The sequence below is a fragment of the Motacilla alba genome, chromosome 7 (assembly GCF_015832195.1).
Source record: "Motacilla alba alba isolate MOTALB_02 chromosome 7, Motacilla_alba_V1.0_pri, whole genome shotgun sequence".
Lineage (NCBI taxonomy): Eukaryota > Metazoa > Chordata > Aves > Passeriformes > Motacillidae > Motacilla > Motacilla alba.
Genome location: NC_052022.1, coordinates 33,533,393 through 33,556,658, shown reverse-complemented (window position 1 = coordinate 33,556,658; position 23,266 = coordinate 33,533,393). Strand labels below are relative to the sequence as shown.

The following is a 23,266-nucleotide window of genomic DNA, read 5'->3' as shown; positions in this document are numbered from 1 at the left end:
AATCAATAATGGATAACAGAAAGCTTTCTCTTCTCATCTTTAACCTGGGCCCCAGGGAGGCAGTAGAATTCTCTAAGAAATGGGTTGGATCTCCATATTGGTCTTCCTGTTCCTTAAGAAGGAAGCCTCCTCTGACAGTGACCCATCTTGTTTTCTTTACAGCAGCAGTTTTGACAACAGGACATGGGCCAGCTTAACCTCTGCCACACCTCCAGGGTGGATGAACCAGGTCCTCGTTCATCTCCACCAGCAGAGCCCCACACCCATCCTGCACCCAGGAAGGTGGGGCAGCCACAGATGAGATGTGCCCAGATGTGCCCACTGCACCAGGCAGGGACCTGTGCCATTGCCCCTGTCCCTTAAATCCCTGTGTTCAGCCCAGGCAGAGACAAGAGAAGGATTCCGCCCTATCAGAAGTCCCATCTATTGTCTCTGCCATTGCAGTCACACTGGTATTGCCATTTCTCCAGAGGCCTCCAAGACACAGGGGCCTCAGGGAGACTTTCAGTAAATTTCAGGCCAGACCTCCAACTGGAATGAGGAGAATTAAATAAAAAAATCTTGTGATTTCCAGCAAAATCCAGCAGCTGTTGACTGCACAGAGGCATTAAATATCACAAAATTCGCCGTGAAACCATTAAAGATAGCAATACCAAGTTTCTGTTCACACTTTTGTCTTGTGGTAAGGCAAGAAAACCTCAAACCATGCCTTCTCCCTGCTGATGGCCACCAATTGTTTTAACAGCTGCTCCAGATAAACATGAATAGTTTGAAACATTTTTCTTCATAGTACAAAAAAACCCCAAAACCCTCAAGAGATATGGAAACTAAAAAGGAAAAATCAATTAGTCACATATATGTAGAAACAGTAATTCTATCTTCTACTTTTTGGGGTTGATATTTCAGTGAAACACCTGTCCTGATGTGTTAAATTTACCTTCTTTGACTGTGTTGTCTCCATGGCTGTTGGAGGGGTCTGGCAATTCAGAGACCAGCGTGTGATGGGAGTGCGAGTGCCGGGCGCTCAGCCCCTCCATCTCCGTCGCTGTGTCAGAGCTTCCCCTCCTGGTAAACTTCCCTAGGGCAACAACAAGAAATGGAGATTTTGTTTAGCTACCTGAGGGGTGGCTGGAGACAGCAGCTGTAGTTAAAAATTAAAGGATTGGAGTCTGTACAAATCAAGGTTTTCCATCACGCTGTGAAGCAGAACCAAAGATTATGGTGGGATCCCTCATGTGGGTTCATTGACATAGAGACAAAATGGTCCAAACTCTCTGCAAGGCTCTTCATCCCCTCAGCACATACTGATTTAGCTGACGCCTGCATTCTTAACCACCAGCACCTTCAAGAAAATAAGCTGGTCAGCACTGTATGACTCCACCCTTTGTGGCATACTAGAGGAATTTAGTTTCTTCTCCCCTTGCCCCCAAAAATAAGTATATTAGAATGAGGAGTGCTAAGGTAAAGGAAATTCTTCAAGGATACAAAAAATACTGTTTAATGAACTTACAAACTTGAAGTAGTGAATTTTTAGGTTCAAACACTCTACCTCTGCAATATCAAAACAGTACAAGCCTTACTAAGAAAATATCCTATTTATATTCTATCCAATAGGCACTCCAGGAAAACTGTGAATAGAACTTTTTTGGCATACTGACGGCACTGTTAATGATACTAATGACACTGCTGCTAACAATTGTCATAGTGTTGTCATAATTGTAATAATTGTCATAATAATGATACTGCTACCTCTGCAAAGATTTCTCTTTTAAAGAAATGCAAAAATTCTTTGAATCTATCTGAAGATGCAATGCTTGTGCAGTGCTTGCTACCACACAGGAAAAAGGGTATTCAAGTGGAACAGAGATCACTACAGGCTCCCACAATAGCTATTATTCCAGTAAAGAAGTTTTCAGAGAAAAAGTGAACTGGAGCATAAGTCGTTCAAGGTCTGCTGTGAGCAGTTACCAACAGATGCGCAATGCAAAGAGAACCAGGAGCACAGGGTGACAAAAGGACTGGATGAAGGAACAGCCCCTGCTGTTCTCCGAATGTTCCCGACAGGAGCGGCATGGAGCCTGGGGCAGACACAGCAATACTTCACCTAATATGGTGGTTGGCCACCCTCCTCTCTCCATGCCACGCCGGTCCTCTCCAATTCCAGAGAAGCTGCCAAAGGAGAAGGTGCTGCGAGTGGGGGAGACATCCAAGTGATCCTCGTGGAGCAGGAAGGGCACCCCCATCCTTCTCTGTCGCTTCTTCCCGGTGTGGTGGAACGGAATCGACCCTTTGCGCTCGCGCTCCCTGTCCTCTTTGCGGCTCTTGAACTGCAGCAAGAGCAGCAGATACAGGAGCAGTTAAGAAGCTTTGAGGCATGGAGAGCAACCACTTCAGGGAAAAAGATAACACAGATAGATTTGCCCAAGTATAACTTTGCACTCTGAGCATTTTATCTCGGCCATTTCCCATGGCAGAATGTAATTGCATGCTGGGATCCTGTGAGCATTTGAAGGATTTCAGTCCTGCCCGAGGCTGGGATGGATGCCCTTGGATAATTTTATGACATTCTTTGACCTTGAGCATGGAATGGATGGTTGGAAACCCAGAGCTAAGACGAGGTTAAAAAAAAAAAATCAGAACTCATTAAATTAGCTGGAATTACAGTGAGCACTGGAACCTAAAATTCAGCACTGTCTGAGTAGCCTCCTCTCATGCAGTTTCATCAGGACAATTTCTTGAATACAGACTTCAGTATTATGACTGGGATGTGGATATAAAAACCAATATAATAACATACAGTTAACAATCAACTCCACTGAAAAGAGATGATGATCTCACATAGGGCATGAATATATATTCCAAGCAGACCTCACAAATACATAGTCCAAGCAGACCTTCAGCAGCTACTTAGGAAGACACTGAGGTGCTGAATCATAGGTAAATTAAAATGCGGTTTTCTTTCACTCACCTTTTTGAAGATGTTCATCCCCAGGTCTGTGGAGAGATCTGGAACTGCTGGTCTACGCAAGTTGGTCATTGAAACCTTGGAAAATGCCTCTGTGCTTAGTGACTTTTCTTCCTCATTACATTTTATTGTAAGATCCTGCAGTTCCCAAAAGAAGACAAGCACAAGGAGAAACAGAGGATAACCAGCTTTGAAAAAGGAGCTACTTCCTAGAATATCATAGGAGCACTGTAGAAGAAAAAGACCTCCAATTCATGACACAAAAACATTTACACATTTAAAGAAAAATAAATGAATCAAAATTCACAAACTTCCAGAATTATTTACTTTGTCTAACCTTTCAGTCACCAAAGGAAAAAAGTAGAGCGCACCGTGGAAAGCCTCAGGCATTGCTGTCAGCCTGGTCTGGTGGCATGGAAGAACATGTTTGATTGTGATCCCAGGTATGACTCTAAGTAACTGATGATGTCCTTGAGATCTTGGTTTACATCCATGAGCAATCATAATGGTTACCCTTTGCAAAGTGTTTCATTTAAGATCTATGCCCTTAATAACATACACTTTTAAATACATATTTTGGAAATAAACTGCAAATAAGCAACTCTTCAAGAAACCTAACTTTCAGAAAATTTATTGACTCACCAAAGAAATCTAAGACTTTTAAATCAGTAAACATCCTTTGCTTACAATAACAGGGCTCCCTGTCCATCATTTTTCATATGAAACTTCCCCCCTTCCTATATCACAGAATGTCCCACACTAGCAAAAACCATGAGGCTCACTCACCCCAGCTGCAGTAGAGCTCACTCACCTCACCTCTGCATCAAACAACACATGCCATACCTGCCTGCTGCAAAGAAGGAAATTGGCACAAACTCAGCTTCCAGCCATCTGCTCTCAATAAAGATCTAATGCCAACCTTCCACGAGATGTTTGTGCAGCTGACCTGACCAAACTCCCTCAGGGTAATTTTCTTCTGCCTAAATACCAGCTTTTTTCCAATTGAATGCTCTTTTTTCTTTGCTGTCCTGCCAGAAATATTCAGCTGAAAAAGCAGGTCATGTTAAAATACCTTTTTGCTTTCAATGCAGAGGTAGCCATATGTCAGGGATAGACGAAGTGACCACTATGACAGGTTTAAATTCTGCCTAGACAGACTGCAAATGGCAGAGCCAGCTTCTGCAGCACACAAATGTGCAGTTTTATACTCAACAAGGTCCAGAAGAACCCGGTGAAGCCTTTGCAGCTGAAGTCTAACACCAGTTACAGTGTTTGCAGTATCAAATATTGGGGGTCACACATTTTTCAGAGACTCTTCAGGCTAATCAAAGACTACCCTTGAATCCTCCCTCTTAATTTTGTCAGGACAAGAATGTAGGAGACACACGGCAGCAAGTCTCCTCCTCACCACTGTTTGTAGTACAAAGGTATGCTTATCTACCACTTCGCATGTATGATTAAAGATTCAGAGGAGTCACATAGAAAATCCAATACACAGTAAATCAGGATTCAACCCTAGCTGCTCTCAACAGTGAGGCCAGCAAGTACTCCATATAGCTTTTTTCTTAGCCTTTATAGCTCTCTGGCTCCTTCTGCCTATAAAACATTGTATGAAATTATTTTGGATTAAGTATGTTTGTCCATTGGTTACTAAGTCAGTGTTTGGTAGGTGGTTTATGATCATCAAAAGACAGGAGGGCCTACTGAAACACAAACCACGCAAACACACAGACACAGTCCCAGCTTTGATATCTGCACAGAGTAGGTATCAATCAAACACCACCAGAGAAGCAAATTACAGAATTACTTTAAATCTACAGTGTGGTACACAATGCATTTTAATGAATCAATCCTGTTGAAGAGTGATTAAACACATGGCTATTCTATGCAGTAGACCACATGGCAATTACCATAAGCTGAATATGGATAAGACAGCAAAATAGTTTGGGTTTGGGGGCTGCTCCTCTAGATTTTGTTGTTCCTATTGTCTTCCTCCTGCATGACTGTATGTGCACCAGCTCATTAGCACTTCTCTCAGCTCTCAGGATGTCACACTTGAGACTCTTGGCATTCCATCAGCATTGCAGTGAGCACTACAGCTGCACTGGCGCAATGATTAATTTAAGTTTTGTCTCTTCCCCCTGCAAAGGAAGTGCAAGACTGTAGCAGCTTGTGAATGCCTGAAGGCTCCACGTCCTACACCTGCCCTAATAGTGAATTCACTGCATACAAGTGCCACACAGGTTTCCTTTATCACAGAATCATACGAGGTTGGAAGAGACCTTCAAGATCATAGAGTTCAACCTGTTCCCTGACACCTTAACTAAACCATGGCACCGAGTGCCACATCCAGTCTTTTCTTAAACACATCCAGGGATGGTGACTCCATTGCTGAGGCTCAGGGAGGTGCAGGATCATCAGTTTATCAGTCATTCTGATAAATTGCAAAACAACAGAAACAATGTTGATTTGCCACAAAAATCTACTGCTCCATGATGGGATTTGCAGGCAGATGTGTTTTTCTTCACTCAGTTTTTGCTTGCCCCTTTATATCTTTCCTGCTGAAACACAGAGTGTCAATGTTTTTGAGAAGTTATTGATCACCTTTGAGTAGAAATGATGACACTGTGTTAGGAATTTCAGGTCTAGACTGAAAAAAAACAGGCTTTAAGCATAACCCTGTGTCAGACAAGCTTGAGAAGCCTCAGCATACAACCCCTTGTGTTAACAGAAAGGACAAATCCCAGCCTTTGGGAGGTGGCATTCTCTGCTTTGAACTAGAGAGCCTTGTTTGGTGAGACTTATGTAAGAATAGCAGTAAACTTCCTACAGTTGGCTGGGATGAACCAGATCCCAGCTGCTTCTGTGGTTGCACCGGTTTCAGTCCTCAAAGTTGCAAAGAAGGGGGGTATGAGTTGAAAGTTTTGCTGCCTGGAAGACCATTTCACTTCCTCCATCACAGCTGCTCTGTTTAACAAATTGGAACCATGGAACGGGATTCTATTTTGATGAAGTACGGCAAAAATTCTCTGGTCTGACACAGAGGTCATCAAAAGCACTCAAACTCAGCCTTGGAGAGAAGCATGCCCTGGACAGAGTCCTCATATTAGCAGCCACAATGTACCCAGTGGAATTGCCAAATGGATTTAACAGAACAATATTAGAGAAGAGCAAGGGAGTCTTCTGCAAGGGAAACAGCCTAGAAAAGCAAGACCTAGCCAAGCCTGTGAATGGAAGAAGAACCAGGGCAACACTAGCGCAGCCAGTGCCCATGGAAGACAATCTCATTCATAGTGCCTCTGCAAACCACTGACTGCCCTCCCTGTTGCACTGGGAGCTAAACTTGCAAATATGCAAAACAACCAGGTTGTTATGAGCCAGAGCAAAGGGGCAGTACGTGCATGGAAACAGTGAAACACATCAACAGCAATGTATTTCAATTTCCCCTCCAGGAGATGATATTAAGGAGGGGGTTTTTTTTCCACACACAGCAATTCTACAAAGTCTCCAAGCACAGGCAGATTAAGATTGAATAGTAATTCTTATCACCTGGTCTTAATGGAGCTATGTCAAGCTTTTACAGGGATTAATCATATTATAGAAATTACACTGAAGTATAACACAACAATACTGCTGCTGCTGAGCCCGTAGAACCACAAGGAACCAGCAGCTCTCATAATAATGGTAAGAATGTCTATAAAGTCTTGAAATCTAAAACTAACAGTAGTAATATTTATATTGTTTTTGCTTGTCTTCTGGATTTTGAGCATCTGGGGTCTACTAGAAAAAAGATATTTCACTTTCCTTCCAGTCAAAATCTGTCAGGGCCCCAAAAGCAGCAATTTTAGGAAGAACACCAAGAATTCTGAGATTTTCAACTCAAAAAAAGACACTTGATAGCAAAATAGACAGGTCTTTTATTTGAGTGTGTCATAAAATCAGATGGCAAAAACAGAATCTCTGCTAAATTTTGTAAGGCCGTTCCATCAACTAAATAAATCAGTATTTGCTGCACATGACAGGAAAAAAAGGGCACAACCTAAAAGTAGCACAAATCCACAAGTAGATGAACTGAAATTGCAACAACATTCCCTTTTTATCCCTGGAGCAGGTGAACAACACAAAATAAAAAAAATTCTTAAGCTTAAACACAAAGACTGCACCAAGGACAGGAGTACAGGGTTCATTGTCCAACAAACAGGGAGCAAGACTTGACACCTATTAGGACAGTTTCTCTACTAAGACTATCTTTTTGCAAATAGAGAAGGTATGTAAACATAACAGTAGAAGTAACAACATGGAGAGTTTTTGCTCACTGGCATTTTTTGCCAAGCCTAATTCAATACTTTAACACAAGTGTTTGTCTGAAGTGTGCAGTGCTGTACTGAACACAGTTCCTTTTCTCTCATGTGAGGGAGTACACCAGGGAAGCTCAGTGGGTCCTGACCATTCGACTGTAATGCAAAGGCACTGGTAACCATTTCTTCTGATAACTGCATTAGTACATTCCCACATTAAAAAGTAATGTTATCCCAGCTCACCCTAGATGAATTATCCCAAATCAACACTCCAGCTTTCAGCAGTCACCAGCTCTGACCCTCTGCATCAGGTTCTGCCTTCAAAGCACTCAATGTTCTCAGGGTCTCTTTCTGAATCAACGCAGGTATCCGACATTGGGATTGCGCCCATCACTACCTGTTCAGCAACCACTTCACAGCATCACCACAACAGCATTTATTTTCTTTCCAACAGCAACCACTCACCTGGGTTTTGTGAGTGTTCACCAGAGAGGGTGCAGCAGCCACCATGGAGCTGCTGCGGGGCCTTGGCAAAGGCGTAACCTCAGGCTCAGGTGGCTTCTCTGGTTTCTCCTGCAGCATGTGCCTCAGCCTCTGCAGGTAGTACATCAGTGACCACTGCGTGCCCTCCTCAGACCAGTGCGGCTGCAGCAGGCAGCGAAGCACGGCCACGTCGAAGTACGTGGCATAGCGAGACTTCTGGCACGGGGGAATCACCAAGGACACCCTGTTCCAAAAAGCAGAGTAGAAATGTTAGTCCTCAGATTCCTCAGGCCTTCTTAGATACTCAGCTCTCTGCATAAAGTCCTTTGGGATTAAGGTACCTAACTGAGGAAAGCATTATTGAAGGCACCTAAGTGGATATTTAGCTTTCAGATGCCCAGAGGACTCCAGTACATGCTGTTAAGTGTTTTCTTGGATAGGGATGCTTTCTTAAACTGGGATCTGAAGATAAGCCTCCATTACCTGTGCTGAGTAATTTGTTCACCAGGAAACAGACAACCCCTGAGCATCTCCAGTTCTGATACCAGTAATACATATTTAGGAATGGTTTATGTTTGCACATATCAGGCATCACTTAAGAAAAAACAGGCAAGGCAGCAAAGTTAGTTAACCTTTTAAGCTAATTAAATTGATTCCTATATAAATAAAATTCACAATTATGGTGATTTGTTGCTGAGGTGCTCTAGAGAAAAGCATCCTTTTAAGCCCTCACTATAATTTTATTGCCCTATTAATTTCCTGATGGATTTTAATATGGAATTCCACAAGTACTGCAGAAATTAGTTCACACAAAAGCAAGACATCTGTAGTGAGCTTCAAAAATGAGACTCTACAAAGTTCAGATTTTTAAGTGTTATAAATGTGTCAAAATTCATGAGAAAATACATGATATGATGAATGTAATATAGTTATAGATGTGGAAAATAATAGAATAAGTTAAGGTTGGTTATGAAAAATTAGGGTATATCTTACTATCACAGGAGGCTTGCCCAGGCAAGTTCCCAAAAGCTAAGGAAAAGTGGCTTTCAGGGGTTGGGAAACCTGTTGTCATACACATACCACACATAGCCTGACTACATTTACATGTGAAGAAGGGGGAGCAGCACAGGATTTCAGAAATTTTAACTAAGTAAAGAGTTGGCCATTAGTGGCACACCTGGCTACAGACAGCCAGAGGAGATGACGGATCCGATGGTAATCCGTTCAAGCCTATAGTCAGTTTCTGAGAAATCCCTTAACATGCAAAGGACTACCAGTAAAGAACTGTTTAACTTGTACATCTTCCCGGACACGGGTTTTGTGTATTGTAAGTGCGGCTCTCAAGCTCTGTCTAGCAGGAGACAAGAAGCCAATGAATTATTCCTGAGACATCGAGAACTGGACCGTCTTCCATCTGATAGCTTGATCCCGAGACAGGAAAAGCTTTGGGACTCACTTGATTAAGGAAAGGACAAAGGACATCCTGGCCTGCGGCGAGAAAAAGAGTATAAGAACTGGACTCGGACACGGCTATGGTGTGCCACGACCACTCTGACGCATACAGGGGCTCAGAGCTGGGTACGTGTGTCACCCAGAGCCTAGTCCCGGGCTAGACTCTGTATGATCGATTAGTGGCTGACCCAGCTTTTGTCATTCGAACGCGAAATAAAATTTATATTTTGTTATTTTATCGTAATTTGGCTCTCGCAAATTATTGACTCGATTTAATTGGCAACTACATTTACAACAAATGGTGACCGCCGCAGTGATTTAATGCGGATCTTTGGAGAAGCTCCGTCCCAGCAGGGAGGCGCCTCGCCAAGCCCGAGCGCTTGGCGGTCCCGCTGGCTCGGGGAGACTCTAAAAGACCAATTAGATTCAGAACACTAAAAACAAAAAGCCACGACTTAGGGATAGGACAGGCCCGTTATAAGAGCTCTCAGTATCTTGGAGAATAATGTCTCCAAGCCGCGGACAGTTGTTTTCACTTGTAAAAGGTCTATGTGCACGAAGAGATCGACGCGGGAAAAGGAGTCATAAGTACTGCATGGTTGAGTGAGGGTGACTGAGCGTGGGTGTGTGAGACGTGATTTTATCACGACGTGAGTGGGGACCCGACGACTGTTCCCCTCTCCAGCGAGGGAAGGGGTCGGGCAACGGGGAAGCGAGTGACACACACACACACACACACACACACGTCAACTCCAGGACACAGCGGGGAGTCCAGGAGATTGGTCACGGGAGGGTTTGGGAAGGAGCGTATCCAAACCCTGGGGGAGGGCTTCACGGTGAAACCCCCTGGTAAGAGTCTGAGAGCCTAAGCACTGGCGAGGAAAACCTTATAGGGCGATTCGCTGTAAGACTAGTAACGCCAGTGGGACAGGGAATTTTAGTTTCTAAGCAAAAAATAAACCCTGGAAAGAAGATCAAGAAGAAATCGAGTCCTAATAGGCGACGTAAGTATGGGACTAAGAAAGAGCAGCAGGAGGGTGTAGGAGCGAGCAACGAGTAGGGCTGCCTCGGTGAAGCCTAGACAGTGGGCTAGAATCGGAGCGGCGCAGGCAGGCGCGGCAGCTTGCAGCCCCCCCGCCTGAGAAGTAAAGCTGTGGCTTTTTTTTTCTCTTGGTTGTTTGCCTCGGGCAAACAAGCGACGTGGGTGCGGCCCGGGCTGGCGAGCGGCACAGCGGGAAGGGGAGGGAAAAGATATCTCGAGCCGGAGAAATGTAAAAGTGCCCAAGGGCGTGGTGAACCAGCCGGGAGACGCGCGGGCTGAAACTGCAGTTGGGAAGTTGTTTCAAAACACTGACTAAAGGATAGGGTTATTGGCTGGAGCGAGGTTTTTGAGATGAACAGAGCATTTCGGCTGGAAATAGTAAACAAGTCAACCGATAAAAAGCTTAAAAGTATTCAAGTGCTCTCTTTAAAATGGTGTAAGTTGCTGCTTTTGCATTACAAAAGCTTTTCGTGCCGCAGCAGCTGTTGGGTGTATCTCTTAAAATTGCAGAGATACTATAATCAAAAGGTACAGATGTAAAATAGAGTTTTAATTTGTCCTGAGACCCAGGACGATTTTTTTTCTTTAAAGAGAGAGGAGTAGAAGATGGCAAGATCATACTAAAAAGAGATACCAACAAATTTATCTTCCTCTCCCTGCAGTTTAAATCCGTAAGTTTCTGTAAGATCAAACTGGTGAATGTACAGATTCGTAATATTAATAAGAAGTTAAATCCAGACTGGGTGGCAGAAACTATAGTCGTGCCTCCTTCACAATCGAGGGGAGATCAGATAACTGCTGGTATGTCTAAGATGCTGTAAGCAGATGTTGTAAGCAGTGTAAAAATTAAAGGAGTGTATAGTGAAAAGAAAAAGAAATCAAACCTTTTAAGAGAACATTAGGGGAACATGCACCAGAACACCCAAGTTTTGTGTAATCATTTTCTCAGAGACTGTGGGTGTATTAAGATTTTTAGAATAACAAAAGCAAGTAATTGGGAAATGTATAAAAAGGTTAATTTTCAAGAGCTTTTTAAAAGTTTGTGGGAGAGGCCATAGAAGAAGCTTCAGAGGAAATATCTGAACGGTTTAAAATTATGAGGGTTATAATGATTTTGTGTTTGGTGAAATTAGGAGATGATCTGGAAAAGTTAAATGGAGGTTATAGAGAGTGTTTTAAAAGTACATGATGATGGTTTGTGGAGAAGGTGGTATTGAGGAGTATGTATTTCTAGCTGAGTGCACGCATCTGGAAATAGTATACAACTTTTGGTGGAGTTTAGAAAAGGGAGACTACGTAAGAGGGATTAATACAGGGTTCAAATTTAAAGAAGGCTTATTCCTGGAGTTTTTTGGAAGTTTTTTTCTGAAGGTTTTTTTTGAAATCTTGGAGAGGTTTAAGGAACTTTAGAAGCTTTAAAAGCTTTTGGAGACATTTAAAATAGCTATGAGGTGTTACGGAGGAATAGTTTGAATTCTGGTAATTTACAAAAAGAATTGAGCAATTAAAATTGAAAATAAAATAAAATTACTAAAAATAAGAGGAGACCTTTAAGGTCATTGTCAAAAATGTTCGGTAAAAGGCTTAATGGAGATAACAACCAGTCAAGTTTGTATGTTTAAGATCCAAAGTGTATTGTGGCCTATAATTAATATGTGTTGAACCAGTCTCCATTTGTCTCTAATTGTTAAATTTGTGCTGTATTTGGTACGGTTATGGTGTTTTGGAAGTAAGCTGGTGGTATATTGGAAAAATCAGGAATTATGCTTAAACAAGGGAAGGAAATTTAGAACACCACATTCAGTGTGTAAAAGGAAAGCTACATCATGCATAAATTTTATACTTTGTTGTGCATATTTGAGAAAAACAGCGAAATATTCAGATTGTAATATGTAAACTTATTGAGGAAAGAGGTTATAAAATCCTAATTAGATTAAAGTTGCAAGAAATATTGAAGGAAAAACTGAAAGAGGTTATAAAATCCTAATTAGATTCAAGTTGCAAGAAATATTGAAGGAAAAACTGAAATAAGGTAAGGTATAAATTGCATAAGTAACTGGTTGTGAATGTTATTGATCTGTAAAAAACTGTCATGAGATCTGGGTTGCCTACTGCAAAAGGAAATGGGAGCCAAAAGGCTTGTATGCAAGGTCTACAGACTGAACTTCCTCAAGTTCAAAGAAGAGAGTGCAATATATGATTCAAGCCTGGGGTTGTCACCCTGTGAAATAAAGTTTAGGATATTTTTTTGAACATGCTACCTATGAGGCAGGGGAAAAGCAGGTTAAATGACTAGAACTCTGAATGGAAATAATATTCCCTCAAAACACATCTTTAGACTATCTTTTTAAGATTGTTTGCAGGCAACACTTATGAATATAACTGTGATCCAGACCAAGGAATAAGAGTGGATCCTCATCAATCAAGAGGAACCATGAGAGAACCTGAGAAGTGGATGAGAGCAGCCGAACTGAGTGATACAAAGTTGACTTTCAACGGTAAAGGGGTAATCATGAATTGGGAGAACACACACAGGATGACACCTGACTGGGAAGTGAGACCAAGCTTATATCAGTGGTTTCAAATACCTCCTGGACAGACTTTAAAATGCCTTCAATATCCACCTTGGCAAGGGACGGTGCCACCACAAACAGGGGGATCTGGACTATTTCGGACAGGAAATGCTCGTATTTTGGCCTTAGCCTGTGATTTATACAAAGAGGAGGGAGAGTTACAACCTAGATCAGTGCCTCATAATATACCCTGCTTGATCCATCCAAACACTGGGCATGCTAGTCGGGTAAAATGTAAATGTTTAAATTGTGGAAAAAATTGGTATTGTAGTTCACAGAACAGATGCTCCTGTTGCAGGGAGTGTCGGGGGACAAGTAGGTCCCCCTATCCAGATATAGCATGTGACAGCAGAAATAATAACTTTATTTTGTGGATGAGAATTATTAGTTCCTGTTACATGGGAAATGCTTGAGAAACTGTGGAAAAATACAGTTAAGGAGTGTCAAAAATGATTTGCCTGGAAATTAGCTAAAAGAAAGTAAATGTATAAAAGATGAGTAATATCTGACTAGCTGTGTCTTAGAGCTTGCTACTGAATTGGGCCTAATAATTATTTGATTTTCTGGATTGGTATCATTTGTTTCAAAGGGGAATAAGGAGAAGATTGGATTCAAAGGGTTTAAATCTTAGCTATTGAATGCCAAAGGTCAAATAAAATACCCTGCGAGGCTGATACAGTCAAATTATTCAAGGGGGTGTGCTGGGGTGCCTTTAAGAGGCAATATACAGCTCAGTCCAGATATGAAACCCTGGAAGGATATTCTTGCTGCTGGGAAGATGGCTTTATCCCACTGCTGGCAGCAACCCAGTGGGCATGGGCAAAGGCAGAGGGATACACCTGTGGGTAATTATGATGGGCTTGAGCCTAGTCATGTGCTGTACAGGTAGTCTGCACTTGCAAGTTTTGCCCAGCACTAAAAGGGCAGAAATATCAGCACCCCCACCCCAGGAAACTGCAGCCAGATTAAGAAAAATACTGTAGTGTAAACAGCACGCAGTATGAAACCTGTAACATAAACGAAAAAGATAATATGCATTATTCCAAAAAGCAATCTCTAAGGGCCAGCAGTCAGAGGCTTACACCTACAATTATACAAGCAGGGTGTGGGGAAACTTTTATTCCTGTGTGTAATCAATGTAATAGAGCAATATGGGTTGAATGAAAAATGGAGGCAGTATTTGTAAGCATATCTACAAGTTAATAAGCTATGTTATAATGATGGATTCAAAATGTATGCAATGGAGAAAAATCTTACTGAGTAAGAAAGAATCTAAAGGTTAAGAGTAAATGTGCACGTAACAAAGCTATTATCCTAGATCTTGCAGGAGAGAATGACAATAGGATGCGTTCACAAAATGGTAAAGTTTTCTGGTTTTTTGAGGAATAAAGAAAAGTTAGACCCAGAAAGTAAAATGAAACAAGAAGCCTTAGAATTAGAAAGACAGGAGTCAGATTTAGAGAAAAGAAAAAAATAGAGCAGAAAAAGGCTAAGAACTTTAAGTAAATAATAAAACCAACTCGAGAAACAATATAATAGTTTAAAGATTATCTGCCTCAGATAAGAATTTGCTTATAGATCTGATGCAAGAAATTACTACCAAGTGAAAACTAACTGACTGTTGGATTTATGGAGGACTGAAAGCAGCTGGAATGTGACCATAGAAAGCGTGGGGGTTTAATCTCAGAGCAATTTAAAAAAAAAAAAAAATAGAAAATGCTAACTATTTTAGAAAATAGTTAACCTCAGAAACCTCAGGATATTGGAGTGGGAGAAAAAGGCCCACTGGGAAGATCAAACTTTGCTAGAATAAAGGCTCTGGAATTAACCCTTACCAATCTATGGCAGAGTTGAAAGAATATTGGAATGACCAAGGAAATACAAAAGTAGAATAAAAAGCTCTGGATAATTTATATTGGATGTATAGAAGAAAAGCATATAGCGAACTGCCTCAAAAGTGGAAAAGATCATATACCTTAAGAATTATCAGATTAGTAATTTTTACTCTTTCTCAAGCAGAGTAATTCATTGAGGGTACCTTCAGTTAAAACCTTTATAAAAGAAATAAGGGAGATAGCAAATTCCCTATCACAAGAGAGAACCAAAAATGAAGAGGAAATTTGCCTTAATAAAGGATTATCAAATATTATGGACCTGCTGCCTGGACCCAGGATGGGAGTTGGAGGTGTGGAGCTTCCATGTACCTATTAAGCAGACTAATTGGATTGCAGACAGTAGTAGAGATATTTTATAAGGCTTAGTAGAAGAAATCAGTATTTCTAATATTATGTTTAATAGCTGAGATTAGATTTTTACCTTGCCTAATTTCCTGTTTCATCAGATTAGTTCACCCAGTATTGGTGAGTGAAAAAAGCAAGCAAAAAGAGCTATGCCTAACAGACCCAGAGGCAGCCACAATAAAAAGTGGATCAAGTATCCAAAAGAATGTAATTGAAGAAAAAAAGGAACCAGACAATTTGCAATGGAGGCTTTACAAAATTTCAAGGAAGAGTAAGAAAAGGTAGCATCATCTATCAGATATACAATGGAGTGCTTTTTAAGAATTGGGATAAGGAGTTAGGATAAGAACAAAAAGAAAACTTGAGAATCAGTTTTGTTTTTCTTTTTTTTTTTTGGAAGGTGAAGGTAAAGAATATGGGTGGAAGCACGAATTTTAGTAGAAGGTGAGATAACTTGTTTAATGGAGCATGGTGGAAGAAATTAATGTTTTTATCCTATGCTCTGTTGCAGGAATCCTCTTTTTACCTTGTTTGATTCCTTGTTTTATCAGCCTCATCCATTCTGTCATAGAGGGTATACAGATTAGTGGCATGCCCTTGACTCCAGAAGCAGCCACAGGAAAAGCGGGTCAGGTATCAAAAATCATGAGATTGGAAGAAATACATTCAGATGATTTTACAGCAGAGGCTTTAGCCAGATTCGAGGAAAAAGCAAAGGAAAACCAGAGGACACTTCAAATATATAATGGAGTACCATCTGAAGATTGGGATGAGGAGTAGGGGCTAGAGACATAATGAATTTCTTTTTTTCAGGTGGAGGTTTTTTAGTGATAAAGGAGATTATGATTTTTTTGGGGGGGAATGTGAGGATAAATAGTGCAATAAGAATAACTCTATGAATTTTGAATGTTTACATAGAAGGTGGGGGATTGTTATAAATGTGTCAAAATTCATAGGTAAATAAAGTGATGTGCTGAATGTAATATAGTTATAAATATGAACATAGTGAAATAAGCTAAGGTTAGTTATGAGAAGATTGGAGTTTTTCTTTACTATCACAGGAGGCTTGCCCAGGCAAGTTCCCAAAAGCTAAAGAAAAGTAGCTTTCAGGGGTTGGGAAACCTGTTGTCATACACATACCACACATAGTCTTGCTACATTTACATGTGAAGAAGGGGAAGTAGCACAGGATTTCAGAAATTTTAACTAAGTAAAGAGTCAGCCATTAGTGGCACACCTGGCTACAGACAGCCAGAGGAGATGACGGATCCGATGGTAATCCGTTCAATTCTGAGAAATCCCTTAACATGCAAAGGACTACCAGTAAAGGAATGTTTAACTTGTATATTTTCCCAGACGTGGGTTTTCTGTATTGTAAGTGCGGCTCTCAAGCTCTGTCTAGCAGGAGACAAGAAGCCAATGAATTATTCCCGAGACATCGAGAACTGGACCGTCTTCCATCTGATAGCTTAATCCTGAGACCAGAGAAGCTTTGGGACTTACTTGATTAAGAAAAGGACAAAGGACATCCTGGCCTGTGGCAAGAAAAAGAGTATAAGAACTGGACTCGGACACGGCTATGGTGTGCCACGACCACTCTGACGCATACAGGGGCTCAGAGCTGGGTACGTGTGTCACCCAGAGCCTAAGTCCCGGGCTAGGCTCTGTCCAGTTAGTGGCTGACCCAGCTTTTGTCATTTGAATGTGAAATAAAATTTTAATTTTGTTATTTTATCATAATGTGTTATTTTATCATAATTTGGCTCTCACAAATTATTGATTCGATTTAATTGGCAATTACGTTTATAACAAAAGGCATCTATAAGTAATTCATAGCCAATCTTTTCACAATAAAATGCCCCAAACTTTTTATTCCTAATCTTTTATACCACTTTTCTCCCAGCAGAGTACAACTGGCCTGATCTACCCTCTGGACAGTCACTAGCTGTCAGGAGAAAATCTGTCAGAAAGAAGCAAGTGAAAGGGAGTCACAGGAATGAGAATCACATGGTAAGAGAAGGTGTGAATTCCTGGGGGTGGTGCAGGAACTATGGAATTTATTTTTTTTTTGTCTGATGAATACACATTTTGACAGTTTCCACTCTATATTAGAAACACACCTCTGTGACCTGCTTATTTCTGGGATTTTGGGATTCTATAAAAATTAAAGAGTGCTTTCATGCCCTATATTCTCAGGCATGTGAGAATCATCACAAGAACATCAAGCTGGTGTTTTGTTTGTTTTTTTTTAAATTAAAAACCATTTTTATTCTCAACTCTGCAAAACAGCATGCAAACAGTGTGGACAGGTCATCCCCATCTCCACCACACTCTGAACAGATGGGTCCAAGGCCATGGTCCAGGAAAGCCTTAGGGAACAGCAGCAATACTGATCCCTGGGACCTCGGAGTGCTGAAGTGCTGGATCTCTGCCCTGTGCCCCCAAGGCAGGTATGGAACTGGCAAAGGAGAAAGAAGTGTGCATGGAACACTGACACCAGCTGGAATCACATGAACCCTGCTCCATCTTACATGCCTGCAAACAGGGAGCAGGTGTCAAGGCTGGGCTTGGATCAACACATGGATCCAGAGCTCAAACTTGCAGAAGATGGTTTGCTGCCAGCCCCACAAGCCAATGTTGGAGGCACTTGGCAACAGCATAAGCATATGCCACACTGTAGGAAATACACATACTCAAAGTTTCTCCCCTAGTGCTGTATTCCAGGTAAAAAGGCTGCAAGTTTGACAGCTTTGAAATGAGCTGTCACAAAAACCTGAAAAATTGAATTAGGACAGAAAACAATGTGAAATGGGAATATGCTGTAACATTTTCCCCATAAACCTGATGTGAAAGGGGGTTTTGTCAAAGCTTAGACTGTGCCACACAGGCCTAGCCTGCAAAAACCCAGAAGTATACTCAAAGTTTTATTTCCTTTGCTGGGATACTTGTCATCCCAGTAGCAATTGTGAAAGGTCTTTGCAGGACCCTGAGCAGTGTATGGGGCTAAATAAGCAGTTTTCATGCTCCCCTGTGGCACAGGCAAACCTGAGGCACGACACAGGATGGAGCAAGGCATGTTCTCCTTATAAAATGTTTGTAACTAAAGGCCTTCCTGCAAAGTCTATTTCCCCGTCAGCCTGTTCAAGGTAGCAGCTGGATAAAGGGCTGTGATTTATTTGCTTCAGGATTAAACTGAAATCACCTCTATATGGAGAATTACACTGAGTGGAGGAGCAACACTCAGCTAGGATCAGAACAAGCCATTTGTTCAGACAGTTTCTGGAGAACCAGAAATAAAACTCAGTAGTTCATTTAGAGGAAAATCTAGTGCTTGTATAATCAGCTCATGGTTGCCTGTAACTGCAGGGAAAGTGGAAATGCACCCTTCCTTCAACCCCTGGCCAAGGACAAAGGAATACTTTGGCTGTTGGTAAGCAGAGTAAACAACATTTGTTCCACAGTTATCTGTTGCCTGGCAACCAAAGCTCCCTGTACAGTTTTAACTCATCAATGAGTTCTGCAAATGAGGAGGCATAATGATGCTCTCTTCAAAGCCTGTCTGAAGCTTCATCCCCATGGCAACCACCAGACCCTGTTGATAAATTGATCACCTGATTCTGTCTTCTTAAAAGGCTGCTTATTTTTTACAGCTGTGCACTCTCTGAGCAGTAGTGTTCACACACAGAAAGGCAGCTCTGTCCCCACCTTCAGTTTTACTGGCTCATATTAATACAAATTAAATACAGATCCAGAACTGACAACAGGCTTGATAAAAAAATCCCAGGGGAAGCTTCCTGATGGGATGAGAGCCTTAAGGAATAGCTTTTTCCTTTGCATCAGTGAAAGGATGCCCTGAGCTCTCATTTGAGAGATCAGAGCTGTTCCTAGCTGATTTTCAGAAAAATCCCTCCATCCTATATTTCTGTCACTGTAATGAAGCCATCCCTTAAGACTGCAGTGTTTTGGATATGACATTTCTCAAAAGAGATAAGCAACAGGACCAGAGTTTTCAGGTGTTCAAGTGACACTCCTAAATCCATAGAGACTTAAAATTACAGCCCTCCTTTAGCAAAATCTCTGAAAATACTCATCATCTTGATTTACTTTATGGCACTACTAAGTGTCCACAGCACTACTGAAAATCTACTTCTACCTTTATGTGCCCAAATCTAGATGAATTTATTAGTGCCAAGCTGGAAACCAGAGCCTGAGCACTGCAGGACAAGCTGGAAGGATGTTTGCATAGCTATGCTACTTTGTTAGCTAGGGGGAAAAAAATCTGGTCAGAAGGAAGCCAGATAATACACCAGTTGCCTGAAGGCGAGTCTAGCCTAGAAGGGGTGAACCTGACTGTTGAGTTAATTCCAACATTCTAGGAAAGACCAAAGAAACTATTCCAACAGGCCAGCTAGAGATTTCTCTGAAGAAACCAGCATTGAGTAACAAGTGCTGCCATCTTTTTCATCACCCAGAACTGAGATATGTCAAATTAAGAATTTGATACCAACATCCAGCACCCTCAGCGTGTCCAGACAAACGTGCATGCAAGATGGACTTGTGTGACCACCACCAGTGAACCACATGAGCCCAAGTTTCTCCTGAAGGTCTCTGTACCTGGGATGTGCAGAACTTCTCTCCTGGGAGGTCTGGGAGGATACACTTCCCTCCAAGGAATTTCCAGGATGACATGCTGAACCAGAAGCCTTTGGAGGTACAGGGTCTGGCTGTGCTGTCTCACAGACCACCTGCAGTCCCTTCAGAGAGTTGTAAAAAAGAAAATTGGTATATAAACATATTTATCTCTCCCGTATTAGTTTTATGAGCTTAGATATGACAGTTACTTACACCACAAAACCATGGAAAAACTGATCAAACCTGGGGCTTCTCAATACAAGGCACTGTACAAAAAAGGGTATATTGTACATTGTACAGCTCGCTTGCCCAGGAGAATGATTTGGGATGGAAGGGACTGTAAAATCAGGCTGCAACCCTCCTGCCATACACAAGAACAGGCTTCCATCCTATAAGACAAGGTAAGGCCAAGGAGATCCAGAAGGTTATACCCCACACCCTTTGGCTCCACTGCAAACAAGGTTGGGAGCCTTAGCTGTGAATAACTCTAGTTTCTGGAGATGAAATACTTTAGGGTGGTAACTGCAAGATCTCTTTCAATATTTACTCCCCCCTCCCTCAGCACCTTATCCAAGATTGTCAAATCTTAGCACAGAATTTACCTCAGTACGTCCACTGTCCAGATTAGGGGATTCACAAGTCCCACTCTGATTATTGGTGGGAGAACTTCTCTTGGCTGAGGAAAGAAGTCAAAGCAGGACATTTCAGGAAATGCCTCCTACGCTATAATGTACCTATTAAAAAGTATTATAATAAAAGGATAAACCAGAAAACAAAACCAGTCATCTATCTGCTGCAAACTTCCTAGGCACTAGTCACAGCCATAAAAAGAAAATAGGACTGTGTTAGTTTTTCCAATTCTTTCTATTGTGTTGTCAACAATACTGTCTACTGAAAATCTCTATTTCTTTAAAATTAAATTTGAATATAAATTTAATCCTAAATCAATTCACCATCATTTGTGTTTTCCTGTGCAGAGTAGTGTCTTTTATTTTGGAGTTCTGCATCCTATTTGTACATATATGCAGGTCCTTTTCTAGGTTACATCACAGAGTGTATTGTGATTTCCAATTTGCCAAACGCCTTCAGCACAGGAAATACGTGGATGTCACACAAAGTTTGATCTGTAAATACTGCAGCAGACCAAGGGTATCACACAGACTAGGATGACAACTCTTGAAATCCTGTTGAAAGCTGTGCAGATATGACTGTGAATCAGACTGACTGCAAAACAAATACTGCAAAGCTTCTTCATTACATGTTTTTGATTTGTTGTTTGAAGGAAAATTTAAGTAAATTTAACTTTCTTTTTTCCCCACTTTGAGAAAATGCTAAGACAGCAGCATCTTCCTAGACATAAAAGACCTCATTCCAATTAGTATTTCTGTCCTACTGAAAAAACTTTCAAAACAAAAAAGCATTTTCCTTCCAGACTTCACTTCTGAAACTATTTTTATGGATTTTCTGACCACTCATAGACCTATAGAAAAAAAATCCAATACTCAAAGAAAACTTAGGACTAATTACCCTTGTTAGTTCCAGGGCTGAAATACTATATTTTAATTCTAGAAGTTGAAGCAGAGGGACAAAGAGCAAAATGTAAAAGACTGTTTTAAATCATTTGGAAGATCTGAACCTTTTTAATTCTGGACTTTCCTATGAGGTCTACAAAGTCTTCAGAACAAAAATCGACATCCAAAATTATCTGTTATCAGAAAAATCTAATTTAGTGCACTACATTTTCATTACGGTGAAAATTAGTTCCATGCTTAGTTCCAACATGCATTAGTTCCAACTAGAAGCAATGCTACGGCAGTATACCCAGCTTACTTGCAATTTCACCATCTTGCAGGATTTACAAAAAGCTATTGTCTAAAATATAACAGCAAAAATGGGATTTTTTAGGACTAGGTCAGACAAAAAAACTTGGAAGTCAAAACCTTGGAAGCCTAAGCACCCAACTCCAATCTCACTATGGCTCAAGCACAAAGGAAAAGCAACCCCTTCCAGTATCCAAAAGTGAATTTACAACCTAGGCCTTCATTGGACTCTCTTGAAACTACATTTTCTGATTTCTTAACATGCTGGAAATGCAATTTTAGATGGCAGAACCACCTGTGTGCTCTTCACTGTTCATTTTTGTCCATTGCCAGTTTAGGATAGATTTCCTCACTCAAGTCAGGCTGCTGTGAGATAATGTCTTCACCTTTCTTCAGCAACTAAGGAAGATAAGGCTAACAGAAATGACATGAGGCTGACAGAAATGACAACCACTGAATAGTTACAAATTTCTTATTTGTGATGGTTCTCCCATCTCCTATTTAACTATTATGCAAATGTCAATGGACTCTGAGGGGAAACATCCCATAACTACTCTGAGGTTTGACTAGTTCCTGCAGGATCAACATATTTTTTCATGTACAGAATGCAAGGGCAGCATCAGGCAAACAAAGGCAAAGGTTTCCCAGATCTCATTGGCTGCACTACCACAGCAAAGTCACAGACCTGTAATGATGTTCCTGATGGGTTTTACAAGAGCATTGAAGGCAGAAACTTCAGGCTGCCTGTGTTCCCACATGGGCTGCCAAATGACAAGGCCACTAGCCAACCGGAACGTCAGGTCAGACTCCTAAAGGGAAAAACAGAAGGTTGTTTCCAGACTGCAAAGCCTGTCATTTCTTACAAGAAATAAGGGATACCATGTTCACTTGTCCAGTCAGTACATGCTAACTCAAGGGCTACTGACAGTATTCAGCACACTCTATACATGTCAGCTATGGCTAGTAAAAAATCACAGGGAAATTTCAGTCCAGAAATACACAAAGGCTTTTTTCAAATGAAATTTCTATCCTAGTCGATGAGCCCTGGTTTTCCCAGGACATTAAACTGTAATAGAAAAGGCCATTCTTGTCATAGAGTATCCCTTTTAATTATACATAAACACTTTATTTAGTATTCAACCTCAACTTTAGGATTTATGCCCTAAGACTTGAACTTCTTCCCCCAAAAGAATATTAAATATTTAAACATTACTTAGAAATTGAGGAAACATGTAACAGATTACTATGAAGTTGTGGTAAACATTACTGTGTCACCATTAGCATTGTTAGTACCTGAACTCTGTCAATACATGGAGACACTGGTACTACTTTCACCTGTGCTACCACTGCTTTACATAGGCAAGCAGCTGAAATCATATAAATTAGTACACAAGTAAATCTTAGCAGGATCAAGGTGCAGCTATGCACTTACCTGGCCTCACGGCAGATCTACATTAGGAGACACAGATGTCAGTATAGCCCCAGCCTCCCCCATGTGGCAATCAAACATGGTAACAGCAGTTTTGGTGGTATAATTACAGGGGCACAGCACTCTGCTATTGAGACAGCCCCAGATGCCTCGGCATTTGGAATGGATGATGCAGACACAGCTACAGGAATAGCAGGAACCCACTGTAGCTCTCCAGCCCTTCTATTCCCTACCCTCTGTTAGTGCTCTCTCACCATAATCAACTCACAAGCTCGGTTTTAATTACTGTTTCTACTAATAGCAACTTGCAAAGCTTTCAGAGCTGCTAGCAG

General features: G+C 41.2%; 1 protein-coding gene across 11 annotated transcripts in view; it reads right to left on the bottom strand.

The window, feature by feature from the left end:
- The window catches only part of UNC80 (unc-80 homolog, NALCN channel complex subunit), a 135,008-nt gene that overhangs the window by 101,142 nt on the left and 10,600 nt on the right, over positions 1 to 23,266 (bottom strand). For all 11 annotated transcript variants that reach the window (XM_038143434.1, XM_038143438.1, XM_038143435.1 and 8 more), the window contains exons 5-11: positions 22,191 to 22,314; positions 20,288 to 20,361; positions 19,668 to 19,807; positions 7,729 to 7,990; positions 2,969 to 3,103; positions 2,105 to 2,327; positions 938 to 1,078 (exon numbers count right to left, since the gene is read on the bottom strand). In XM_038143434.1, the coding sequence (XP_037999362.1) occupies positions 938 to 1,078; positions 2,105 to 2,327; positions 2,969 to 3,103; positions 7,729 to 7,990; positions 19,668 to 19,807; positions 20,288 to 20,361; positions 22,191 to 22,314 (1,099 nt within the window). The remainder of the gene's footprint in view (positions 1 to 937; positions 1,079 to 2,104; positions 2,328 to 2,968; positions 3,104 to 7,728; positions 7,991 to 19,667; positions 19,808 to 20,287; positions 20,362 to 22,190; positions 22,315 to 23,266) is intronic.